Consider the following 13,460-nt stretch of genomic DNA (forward strand, 5'->3'; position numbering starts at 1 on the left):
ACACATCCCTGACCCTGGCACCAGGGAGGCAAACTACCATCCGGGACTCCTGTCTGCGTCCACAGAATCGCCTATCCGACCCCCTGACTATAGAGTCCCCTATTACAATTGCCCTCCCCTTCTTTTCCTTACCCTTCTGAGCAACCAGACCGGTCTTTGTGCCAGAGGCCCGGCCGCTGTCGCTGCCCCCAGGTAGGCTGTCTCCCCCACCCTTACTCAAACATGAGTACTTATTTTCAAGGTGTACAGCCACCGGGGTACTCACCAGTCCCTGCCTCTGCCCATTGCCCTTCCTAACTGTGACCCAGTTTTCTGTCTCCCGTGGTCTTGGAGTGACCACCTCCCTGTAACTCCTTTCTATGACCTCCTCGCTCTCCCTGAGCAGACAGAGGTCATCGAGTTGCTGCTCCAGGTTCCTAACGCGGTCCCTAAGGAGCCCCATCTCGACGCACCTGGCGCAGATGTGGACGTCTGGAGAGCACTCAGACTCCATGACCTCCCACATCTGACATCCAGAACAGTAAACTGCCCTGGCCTTCATTCTCCCCCTTATCCAAATACAATAAAGCCCACTAGCCCCTAGAGCTCTATCTAACTCTCTCTTAAATACATCCAGTGATTTGGCCTCCACTGCCCTGTGTGGCAGGGAATTCCACAAATTCACAACTCTCTGGGTGAAAAAGTTTTTTCTCACCTCAGTCTTAAATGGCTTCCCCTTTATTCTAAGACTGTGGCCCCTGGTTCTGGACTCGCCCAACATTGGGAACATTTTTCCTGCATCTAGCTTGTTCAGTCCTTTTATAATTTTATATGTTTCTATAAGATGCCCTCTCATCCTGCTAAACTCCAGAGTATACAAGCCCAGCCGCTCCATTCTCTCAGCATTGACAGTCCCGCCATCCCTGGAATTAACCTTGTAAATCTACGCTGCACTCCCTCAATAGCAAGAATGTCCTTCCTCAAATTAAGGGACCAAAACTGCACAGAATACTCCAGGTGTGGTCTCACTAGGGCCCTGTTCAACTGCAGAAAGACCTCTTAGCTCCTATAATCAACTCCTCTTGTTGTGAAGACCAACATGCCATTCGCTTTCTTCACTGCCTGCTGTACCTGCATGCTTACTTTCATAAACTGATGTACAAGGACCCCTAGATCTCATTGTACTTCCCCTTTTCCCAACGACCCCATTTAGACAATAATCTGCCTTCCTGTTTTTGCTACCAAAGTAGATAACGTCACATTTATCCACATTAAACTGCATCTACCATGCATCTGCCCACTCACCCAACCTGTCCAAGTCACTCTGCATTCTCATAGCATCTTCCTCACAGTTCACACTGCCACCCAGCTAATGATGACCTTATGATAACAAATATCAAGACAACTGGAGATACTGGAAACTTTAAACTGTAGACTTTAGAGATGCAGCGTGGAAACAGGCCCTTCGGCCCACTGAGTCCGCGCTGACCAGCGATTAACCCTGTACACTAACAGAATCCTACATACTAGGGACAATTTACAATTTTACCAAAGCGAAATAAACTGCAGACTTTGACATCTTTGGTGTGTGGGTGGAAACGGGAGATCTGATGGAAACCCCACGCAGGTCACAGATGGAGCGTACAAACTCCGTACAGACAGCACCCGTAGTCAGGATCAAACCCGGATGCCTAGCGTTTTAATCCGCTTTCTTTTAAATGTCAGGTTTTCAAAAAACTGCAGATGCTGGAAACCCAAAACATAAAGAGAAATCGCTGGAAGTAATGAGCAGGTCAGGCTACATCTGGGGAAAGAGAAACAGAGTCAATATTTCAGGTCAGGGACTCTGTCAGAACTGAAAGAAGATAAGGAAACTTGCAAAACTACAGGGAGGGTGGAAGAGGGGGGTGTCTCTGGTTGCGGAAAGCTGGGGTGACTAGGGGGAGATACATTATCTGGTCAATGGGAAAGTGACAGCGGTTCGAGGGTGAACATAAACAATATTACGTGTAGGAAGAAACTGCAGATGCTGGTTTACAATGAAGACACACACAAAATGCTGGAGTAACTCAGCGGGACAGGCAGCATCTCTGGATAGAAGGAATGGTTGACGTTTTGGGTCAAGACCATTCTTCAGACTGAGAGTCAGACAGAGATAAAGAATGTAAGGTGTGAAAACAAGACATCATGGGAGGAAGGTCAAGGAAAAGGTAGAATAGATAATTGCACCTTCCCCTAGCTAACAATGATCTGGTCTCCATTTTCATTGACCTTCGTCCCCTTTGATGTCTCCTTTTCACACCTCACATTCTTTATCCTTGTGTCTCCCTCTCCCGACCCTCAGTCTGAAGAAGGGTCTCGACCCGAAACGTCACTCATTCCTTCTCTCAAGAGATGCTGCCTGTCCCGCAGAGTTACTCCAGCATTTTGTGTCTATCTTCATAGACAAAAGAATGTGGGAATCCCAAAATGTACAACACAACAGCATGCTCAGCTGGTCAGCAGATGGGGAAGTGGGTTTTGGTTAACACCTTATCAAAGACAAGAAGGGAAAGAGATACCATTGCATTTTAAGTTAGTCCTTAATGTTACTACTCCAGGTGAGATTTTGTCCTTATTCTAGAACTTCAGGTAACTTGTTTTCTCTGTCATATTAGCATGGCTTGTTTTTTTCTCCCCTTTTTATTCCTTCCTTTTTCTTCTGTCAGAATGGAGGATATTTCCAGCTTGACCTGTTCAGCTTCATGTTACACATCTTACATTCTCATGTCCAAATGCTCCTGTTCATTTATTGATCAGATCCTTGTTTACAGCTTAAACCAATGGTCACCCCAGTTTTATCCCATCAGATGGATCTCCCTCCCTCACCATTGCTGAAGCTTAACAATCTACACATGCCCCTTTTTTAGTTCTAGTGGAAGATCTGCGATCTGAATCTCAGTCTCTTTTCCCACGGATGAGGCCTGATCTGCTGAGTTTTTCCAGCATTTTCTGTCTTATTTCAAATTAGCAGCATCACATTTGCTTTTCATTATTATATCAACCGATGTTAACAAGTGAAAGAACAGGTTGGACAATCAGTCGGAAATTACCACAATAGTCAGGGTGTTATTTCAAGCTCAGAGGTTGAACAGATCAGAGTAGCAGCTATTGCTGGACACACATCCCACATGTGTAACCATCTGATCTACTACACCTTGCAGGAGGAACTTACCAATGCCCTCACTGCCATTTTCACTGAACTACCACTGGAAGAACTTGTGGAAATAAAAGACCTCATCTTATTTTACCCTCAGCTTCCTGACCGAAGCCTCAACACTCACCCCCGTACACGGCACTTCACCTCAACACAACAGGGCTGATCCCAACACACCACTCCGCTTTATTTCATTTCTGCCTATTGGCTGCGATGCCTCTCAAAAAGCCAATCTAACAGCTCTGCTTTAAACGATGTAAAACGATTTTAAATGAAAAAAGTGAGGATGATACTTGGTCTCCGACTCTGCGACCACATTTCAACCCTGACTCGCTACCACAGCCATGTGTGTTCCTTCAAAGTCATCTTGTTGAGTCTCATTGTCTGTAACTCATTCTCACCTAAACAGCTAACAATGGCCTGTTTCCTTCATCATTGTTACTGTTTTTCCTATATTTTATTAGTTTGTTCTATATTTCTCTATAATCTCTCGTTTCCCATTCCCCTGACTCTCAGTGTGAAGAAGGGTCTTGACCCGAAACGTCGCCCATTCCTTCTCTCCAAAGATGCCGCCTGACCCGCTGAGTTACTCCAGCATTTTGTGTCTATCTACGTTTACAACAGGATTTAGTTTACAACAGGCCAAGTTATAACAAATGATATTTAACTCTGTTAAAGTGTGAGGTATTGCACTTTAGTTTATCAAGCTGAGGCAGGAATGGTACAGCCTTGGAGAGTGTCAGAGAACATTTCAAGCTGTGATATTTCCAAGAACATTCAATGGTTTTATTAGAGAAGTCTGCTCCAAGCTGCCTACAAGTATTGCCTCTGATTTAATAGTATCATGGACTCAAAGCCATTGATAATAGCCACAGTATTTCAGCCACTGGCCCACTTCTAAGCGGAAGAGTAGAACAACGTAAACTTACAAGAAGTTCAACTTTATTTATTTTCTTTACATTTCTACACGATATGAAGCAAAAATTATCTGAATGGTGGCCGATTAGGAAAAGGGGAGATGCAACGAGACCTGGGTGTCATGGTACACCAGTCATTAAAAGTAGGCATGCAGGTGCAGCAGGCAGTGAAGAAAGCGAATGGTATGTTAGCATTCATAGCAAAAGGATTTGAGTATAGGAGCAGGGAGGTTCTACTGTAGTTGTACAGGGTCTTGGTGAGACCACACCTGGAGTATTGCGTACAGTTTTGGTCTCCTAATCTGAGGAAAGACATCCTTGCCATAGAGGGAGTACAGAGAAGGTTCACCAGACTGATTCCTGGGATGTTAGGACTTTCATATGAAGAAAGACTGGATAGACTCGGCTTGTACTCGCTAGAATGTAGAAGATTGAGGAGGGATCTTATAAAAACTTACAAAATTCTTAAGGGGTTGGACAGGCTAGATGCAGGAAGATTGTTCCCGATGTTGGGAAAGTCCAGAACAAGGGGGTCACAGTTTAAGGATAAGGGGGAAATCTTTTAGGACCGAGATGAGGAAAACATTTTTCACACAGAGAGTGGTGAATCTCTGGAATTCTCTGCCACAGAAGGTAGTTGAGGCCAGTTCATTGGCTATATTTAAGAGGGAGTTAGATGTGGCCCTTGTGGCTAAAGGGATCAGGGGGTATGGAGAGAAGGCAGGTACAGGATACTGAGTTGGATGATCAGCCATGATCATATTGAATGGCGGTGCAGGCTCGAAGGGCCGAATGGCCTACTCCTGCACCTATTTTCTATGTTTCTATCTATGTTTCTATGTAAAAAATCCTAAGGTACAATCTGTTCCGTCTCTTTTCAAGAACGAATTGCAGTACTTTCTTAAGGGTCATTTATGGGTAATTTCTCTTAAAACATAAAGGGCCTGTCCCACTGAGGTGATTCTTTAGGCGACTGCCGGCAACTGTCATTGTCAGAACAGGTCGCCAAATAAACGGCGACTGGACCCCCCGTACGACAATGTCTACAACAAGCTACAACAACCTACCACCTAGTCGACGTCAAGCTACGGCAAGCTACCGACAACCGGCAACTCATTAGGACGTCCACCTACAACCACACCTACGCCAACCTACGACCACACAGGTGACAACCTATGACAACCGAAGTCAACCTACGTCCAACCGCGACCAGCTACGGCAAGCTACAACCCTGTCGGCGACTACTGAAGACAATTCAGTCGCCGGTACCTGTCGCCGGTTGACGTAGGTAGTCGCCAATGGAATTCACTGAAGTCAGCATCGGCAACAACCTACGTCACCTGGCGACAACCTACGACAGCACCCAGGTCAGGAGAGGTCAAGCTACGCTCATTGGCGTCAAACCCACTGTCGCCGACTGTCGGCAAATTTTTTTGAACATGTTGAAAATCCAGCGGCGACCAGAAAGACGCTACGACTCTGGGCGACTGAGGAGACGACTCACGATCATACAGGCAACACCCCGGAGACCATGTGGCGACAGCCTAGTTGCCTGTAGTCGCCTAAAAAATAGCCTGTAGGACAGGCCGTTAAGATAGATACAAAAAGCTGGAGTAACTCAACTGGAGTAATTCTGACTAAAGAAGGGCCTCGACCCGAAACGTCAACAATTCCTTCTCTCCAGAGATGCTGCCTGGCCTGCTGGGTTACTCCAGCAGTTTGTGTCTATCTTTGGTTTAAACCAGCATCTGCAGTTCCTTCCTACGCATTTCTCTTAAAACATGATGGTTTCTAAGGAAAAAATACAATACTCTCCGTTGCTAGAAAAATCGTATTGCACAACAGAAGTGATTGGCTTCCTTATTTAATGTGTGTGTTTTAGGCAAATCTGGCAGTACAGGAAAGTCGACTGCAAGGGGCCTTGAAACAGCTCGGGATTGCCCAGCATCAGCTCGATGAGAAGCAAGCTGAGTTGGACAAGGTGCAGGCCAAGTTTGATGCTGCCATGAAACATAAAATGGTGAGTTGCAATCTTAGATGAAGCATTTGTGATGTTTATGTGATACCCGACTGGTCAAGAAGTCAGATTTGCACGTCATATTCAAGATTAGGCTTGGCGGGAGTTGGCACCCACTGCCACAAAACCACAATCCCCACCAATCCCTCGCCACCAGAACATCCTTCCAACCTTCACTCATAAGTCTGAAGGCCTGCTGATGAACTCAGAGGCCAGATGAAACAAATGTGTGGATAGTGTGTGAAGTTCTGAATGATTCTTGCTGCCAGACGAGGTAGTTGAGGCTGGGACCATCCCATCGTTTAAGAAGCAGTTAGACAGGTACATGGATAGGACAGGTTTAGAGGAATATGGACCACACGCGGGCATGTGGGACTAGTGTACGTAGCTGGGACATGTTGGCCGATGTGGGCAAGTTGGGCTGAAGGGCCTGTTTCTACAATGTATCACTCTTCGACTCGATCACTCCATATTTCATACAGATAATAGAGAATACAGAATACAGATAACATACAGAAACTCGTTAGCTTTTCTGCCAAAGCTATCTCACGTCACTATTTCTCTCCTGATTTCCTGCTCAAGTGAACTATATCACCAGACTCACTTGATTCCAACTGCCTACACCTGTCATACACCATTTTCAAAAGATTATAAGTGTTTATTTGTCATATGAACTAGAAAACTAAAAACAATTACTTGCTGCAGCTTTACAGGCACATTAGAAGCAACAAGTAAAAAATAAACAAGAAATTATGTTACTCCAGGTAAACCAGGCCATTGTAGTGCAATAACCAAAGTACTTAGAGCAACCATTGTCATTCTAAATCTGACATGCAGTTGCTGATGCACAGTTACAGAGAAAGTGCATATTTAAAAAAGTTCAGGGTGTGTAATGAGGTAGGTTGGAAGATCAGGGCTAGCTTATAGTATTCTGATAACAGCAGGGAAGAAGAATCTGGTGGTATGTGCGTTCAAGCTTCTGTATCTTCTGCCTGGTGGGGGAGAGAAGAGAGAATGACCAGGGTCAAGATTAACCTTGATTATGTTGGCTGTTCGCAGCAGCCTGTAGTGTCGATAGAGTTGATGGGGGGGGGGGGAGTTGGAGGTGGTTGATGTGATGGACTGGGCTACATTTACCACTCTCTCTAATTTCTTGCAGTCTTGGGCAAAGTTCTTGCCAAACCAAGCAGTGGTGCATCCCAATAGGGTGCTCTCTGTAGAACATCTGTTGAAGCTGATAGTTGTCTATAGAACTTCCTTCATCTTCTGAGGAAGGAGAGGAATTGAGTGCTTTCTTGGTCGAAGCTTCAATGCGGTTGGCCCATGACAAATCATTGGTGTTATTTATGCTTAGGAGCTTGAAGCTGTTAACCCTCTCGACCTCATCACCATTGATACTGACCAGGGCATTTGCACCACTTCACTTCTTGAAGTCAATAACTAGCTCTTTTGTCAATGGAGTAAGTACCTGTGATGGACCAGGCAATGTCCATCACTTTCTGTAGCCTCATTCATTCTTGTTCACATTTTCCAATCAGTTCATGATGCCAGGCCATAAGTCTCCGCCTTACACTTGTAGAAGTTTGATAAGAGTATTCTGCATCATACTGTATCGTCAAGGTGGCCCGATCCTGCCAGCCTTAAGGACATGTCCTACTTTCCCGAGTTACTCACGAACTCTCCCGAGTTTCCCCCTTGATTCAAACTCGGGGAATGTTGGTAGCGAGCTCGTAGGAGGCCGTAGGAGTCCGTAGATGTTTCGTAGCGGCTCGTAATGCCAGCCGTAGGAACTCGGGGCATCAGGTAAGTTGGGACGTTTTTTCAACATGTTGAAAAATGTCCACGAGTTTAAAAAAATAGCCCTGAGTCAAGGGGAAAACTCGGGAGAGTTCGTGAGTAACTCAGGAAAGTGGGACAGGGCCTTTACCCTTCACTCTTACAGAAAAATGCTGCCCCTGAACTCGCCTCATTTCTCTTTTTAAATCCTTTCACTTGTCAGATGTTTCTTCACCCGCAAACCGGCTCTCCCTATCTTTTCCATTTCCTGTATAGTTCCATCAAAATTAATCTTACCCCCATTTAGGACTTTAATGTTGACCAGTCCTATATTTTTCCTTGTGCAGGAAGGAACTGCAAATGCTGGTTTAAACTGAAGATAGACACAAAATGCTGGAGTAACCCAGCGGGTCAGGCAGCATCTCTGGAGAGAAGGAATAGGTAACGTTTTGGGTCGAGACCCTTCTTCAACCCGAAAGTCACCTCTGCCATTTCTAGGGGATGCCGTCTGACCCACTGAGTTACTCCAGCTTTTTGTGTCTATCTTGAAGTTTACATGGGCTTGGTAAGGATTGCCATCTACTATGGCAAGTTCGTAGTATCTATTTTGAGGTTCTTTTTTGGAATGTAAGTGCCAGCTTTTTGTGTCTACTATCGTTTTCCTTAACTATTTTAAAACTAATAGAATTATTGTCAAATAAAGTGAATAAAGACATTATACCAAAGGGTTAGTTTAAAGGACAGCTTGAAGTAGATAGATGTAGAATTTTGGTAGGATGTTCTAGAGCTATGCAGGGAGGCTGAATCAGCAAGTCAGGGGGGAAGATGGGCAATGGTCAAGGTGTAAGAAGTACAGCAAAGATCTCTGAGGATTGTAGGATGATAGAAGGCTATCGTGATGGGCATTATATCAAAAAGACAAGGACTGACAGCAGGTAAAAAAACCAATATTTTTCAGCATTCTTACAGTTCTAAGGTGTTGAAATTTGTCAGAGGTTCACCAAGCTGTGGCTGCCGATGCTTAAAGAACCCTAAGTAATCATGAGTGAAATTAAGTTTCATTTTATTCTTTTAGGATCTGGTAGAAGACGCAGAAACCTGCAGAAGAAAGATGGATGCGGCATCGACTCTGATAGATGGTTTGAGTGGGGAGAAAATCAGATGGACTGAACAGTGCAGGGAATTTAAAGCACAAATCATCAGGCAAGAACTGGTCATTGACTGCCAATAGTTTTGAAATCCCAGATCCTGATTTAAACCCTTGCTAACACAGGAGTGCCCATTATAAGAGTCATAAGGTCATAAAGTCATATGGGATACATGGATAGGACAGGTTTGGAGGGTTATGGACCAAGCGCAGGCAAGTAGGACTAAGGTAGATGGGACATTGTTGGCTGGTGTGAGCAAGGTGGGCCAAAGGGCCTGTTTCCACACTGTATGACTCTATGATAGGAGTAGAATGGCCATTCAGCCCATCAAATCTATTCTGCCATTCAATCATGGCTGATCTATCTCTCCCTCCTAACCCCATCCTCCTGCCTTCTCCCCATAACCTCTGACACCTGTATTAATCAAGAATCTATCTCTCCATTAAAAAAATATCCACTGACTCTTCCTCATCTCCTTCCTGAAAGAACGCCCTTTAATTCTAAGGTTATGACCTCCAGTTCTAGACTCTCCCACTAGTGGAAACATCCTCTCCACATCCACTTCATCCAAGCCTTTCACTATTCTGTATGTTTCAATGAGGTCCCCCCTCATTCTTCTAAACTCCAGCGAATACAGGCCCAGTGCCGACAAACGCTCAAACCCACTAATTCCTGGGATCTTGTAAACCTCCTCTGGACCCTCTCCAGAGCCAGCTCATCCTTCCTCAGGTACGGTGCCCAGAAATGCTCACAATATTCCAAATGCAGCCTGATCAGTGCCTTATAGAGCCTCAGCATTACATCCCTGTTTTTGTATACAAATCCTCTTAAAATAAATGCTACCAAAGAGTAACATGGAATAAAAGAGTAACACGGTGGCACAGCAGCTAGTACCGCAACCTGGGCTTTGATCCTGAACATTGGCACTATCTGTTTGGAGTTTGCATGTCAAAATAAGTTTCCCCTGGATGCTCAGCTTTCACCCCAAAGATGTGTCAGAAGGGTTTCGGCCCGAAACGTTGCCTATTTCCTTCGCTCCATAGATGCTGCTGCACCCGCTGAGTTTCTCCTGCATTTTTGTGTATCTGTGTCAGTAGATTAATTGGCTACCATAAATTATCACTTGTATGGTTGTGTGGTAGAAGAATTAGAGCCAATTAACAGGCAAACACCCATTCATTCTCTCCAGAGATGCTGCCTGTCCCACTGAGTTATCCCAGCATTTTTTGTCTATCTTCGGTGTAAACCAGCATCTGCATTTCCTTCCTACACATTGTGTCTTGTCAGTTGTATGTGGAAGATCTGAATCTGCAACCCCCCCTCACCACCTATAAATTGTATTTGTACACCAAATTCAAATGCAGGGATAATAATAATCTTCTAAGCTTCAAACTATTGCTGTTAATAATAAAGTGTATTCAAATGCATTTTGATACTATATCATTTCATGTAAAAATGTGCTTGCTGGCCAAGATTGTAAGATGGATTGGTTTGGAGGAAAGTAAATGGGAGAATGGGATTGAAGGGATTTCTCTGAGTCAGTACAGACCGTGTGGGCAAATGTTTCCAAAATGTACACAGTGTTTTCATGTCTCTACCTGACCTTCTGAATGGTTGGAGATGGACTTCTGAAACATCCTGAAATCTCTTTCATTCCATCTCATTGTCCTGGCAGCGCACCAAGCATGCTATATAACCAGTGGTCTTCTGATAGCTGTGGGAAAGAACTGCAGATGCTGGTTTAAATCGAAGATAGACATAAAATGCTGGCGTGGTGGGACAGACAGCATCTCTGGAGAGAAGGATTGGGTTATCAGGCAACTGAACCATCCTACTACCACAATGTCACCCTTCACTCCAGAGATGCTGCCTGTCCTGCTGAGTTACTCCAGCATTTTGTGTCTGTCTTCTGATAGCTTCTCGTCATGGTCCAAAGTGTACCATGTTAATTGCAACGTTTCCACTGTGTTTGACAAATTCTCCTGCCGAACCTGTTCTTTGGCATTTTATGCCCTTGTTCTCCATTCTTGATTGTTCACCCATCATTCCTTTTCAAATCTTGTATCCAGGTTAGTGGGTGACGTGCTGCTGAGTACTGGGTTCCTCTCGTACAGTGGTCCATTCAATCAAACTTTCAGAGATATATTGATCAAAGTCATCTGGGAAACAGAGCTGCAGAAAAAGAGAATCCCGTACACAGATGGCATAAACCTCATAACTTTTTTGGTGGACCAGCCTACGGTGAGATTGGCTTAGATTTTAGTGATTGTATATATTGTATTTCTACTTTCATTATTTCCTAGTGAAACTAAATAACCATTCTGTCCGTTCACATTCAAATACTTTTCATCCTTTTTCCTGTAGCTGTAGCACTATGTTCTGCACTCTGCTTATTTTCTCTTTTGCTCTATCTGATGTACCCGTGTGTGGCATACTTTGTCTGGTTAACGCACAAAACAAAATGTTCACTGTATCTTGGTACATTTGACTATAACAAACCAGTACCAACACCGAGGCATTTCTGTGGGTAACTTTGCCAAATTAGCTGAAACAGCATAATCACTAGTCAAAGACTGCAGAAGAACATAACATTAGAACGAAAGTCCGAAACATTTAACATCACATAGGTAGTCAATAAGGGTAAGACATTTTCAATAAATAGTCGGCCATGAAGGAGTGTTAATGAACAGTAAGAGTTTGGGATTCATCTCTGTAGTTTCCCCCTGAACGTTCCATATGGGGGTGGATAAAGTGGTGAAGAAGGCATCCGATTTGGTTACTTCACGGATCAGGGCACAGAGTGTAAAAATTGGGACGTTATATTACACCTTTATGGCATTGTGCACAGTAGAGAGCATGCATCGTGGCTTGGTTCGGCAATTTGAGCGCCCTGGAGAGGAAAAGACTACAAAAAGTAGTAAACACTGCCCAGTCCATCATCGGCTCTGACCTTCCTTCCATCGAGGGGATTTATCGCAGTTGCTGCCTCAAAAAGGCTGGCAGTATCATCAAAGACCCACACCATCCTGGCCACACACTCATCTCCCTGCTACATTCAGGTAGAAGGTACAGGAGCCTGAAGACTGCAACAACCAGGTTCAGGAATAGCTACTTCCCCACAGCCATCAGTCTATTAAACCTGGCTCGGACAAAACTCTGATTATTAATAACCACTTTCTGCTATTTGCACTTTACCAGTTTATTTATTCATGTGTGTATATATTTATATCATGGTATATGGACACATTTATCTGTTTTGTAGTAAATGCCTACTATTTTCTGTGTGCTTAAGCAAAGCAAGAATGTCATTGTCCTATACAGGGACACATGACAATAAACTCACTTGAACTTGATAGAGTTGCTGCCTTACAGCGCTTTCAGCACCAGAGAAGCAGGTTCGATCCTGACTACGGGTGTTGGCTGTACAGAGTTTGTACGTTCTCCCCGTGACCGCGTGGGTTTTCTCTGAGATCTTCGGTTTCCTCCCACACTACAAAGACGTACAGGTTTGTAGGTTAATTGGCTTGGTGTAAATATAAATTGTCCCTAGTGTGTGTAGGGTAGTGTTAATGTGCGGGGATCGCTGGTCGATGCAGGCTCGATGGGCCTAATCCCTAAATTAAACTAAACTAAATTAAAATGTTGGCTAAAACGTACATGGAGTTTTGTGCACAGTTCTAATCACCACATTAATGGAAGGATGTGGTCACATTGGAAGTGTGAAGGAGAGATTCATCAGAATGTCTGAAAAAGGGTTTCGGCCCGAAACGTTGCCTATTTCCTTCGCTCCATAGACGCTGCTGCACCCGCTGAGTTTCTCCAGCATTTTTGTCTACCTTCGATTTTCCAGCATCTGCAGTTCCTTCTTAAACATTAGAATGTTGCCTTGTATAGAGGACTTCAATAATGATAAGCTATTGTGCAGGAAGGAACTGCAGACGCTGGTTTACACCCGAGATAAACACGAAGTGCTGGAGTAACTCAGCGGGACAGGCAGCATCTCTGGAGAGAAGGAATGGGTGATGTTTCAGGTCGAGACCCTTCTTCAGACTCCATTGGATAGAATGACCCACAAAGCTGGGGTGCAGTGTGAGCTGTGAGGAGGATGCTATGAGGCTGCAGGGTGACTTGGATAGGTTGGGTGAGTGGGCAGATGCATGGCAGATGTGAAGTTATCCACTTTGGTGGCAAGAACAGGAAGGTAGATTATTATCTGATTGGTGTCAGGAAAAGTGGAGGAGCAACAAGACCTAGGTGTCCTTGTTCATCAGTCACTGTGAAAGTAAGCATTGCAGGTACAGCAGGCAGTGAAGAAAGCAAATGAAGTTGGCCTTCATTGCGAGAGGATTTCAGTTTAGGAGCAAGGAGGTCCTACTGCCGTTGTACAGGGCCCTGGTGAGATTGCACCTGGAGTAGGGACAGGGTAG

At 44.6% G+C, this 13,460-nt stretch overlaps 1 protein-coding gene across 1 annotated transcript in view; it reads left to right on the forward strand.

Moving 5' to 3' along the window:
• LOC116972889 (dynein heavy chain 8, axonemal-like) overlaps positions 1-13,460 on the forward strand; it is a 574,435-nt gene that overhangs the window by 447,833 nt on the left and 113,142 nt on the right. Inside the window, exons 75-77 of the mRNA XM_033020476.1 lie at positions 5,975-6,112; positions 8,961-9,088; positions 11,103-11,274. Of these exons, the coding sequence (XP_032876367.1) occupies positions 5,975-6,112; positions 8,961-9,088; positions 11,103-11,274 (438 nt within the window). The remainder of the gene's footprint in view (positions 1-5,974; positions 6,113-8,960; positions 9,089-11,102; positions 11,275-13,460) is intronic.

Source organism: Amblyraja radiata, chromosome 5 (assembly GCF_010909765.2).
Source record: "Amblyraja radiata isolate CabotCenter1 chromosome 5, sAmbRad1.1.pri, whole genome shotgun sequence".
Lineage (NCBI taxonomy): Eukaryota > Metazoa > Chordata > Chondrichthyes > Rajiformes > Rajidae > Amblyraja > Amblyraja radiata.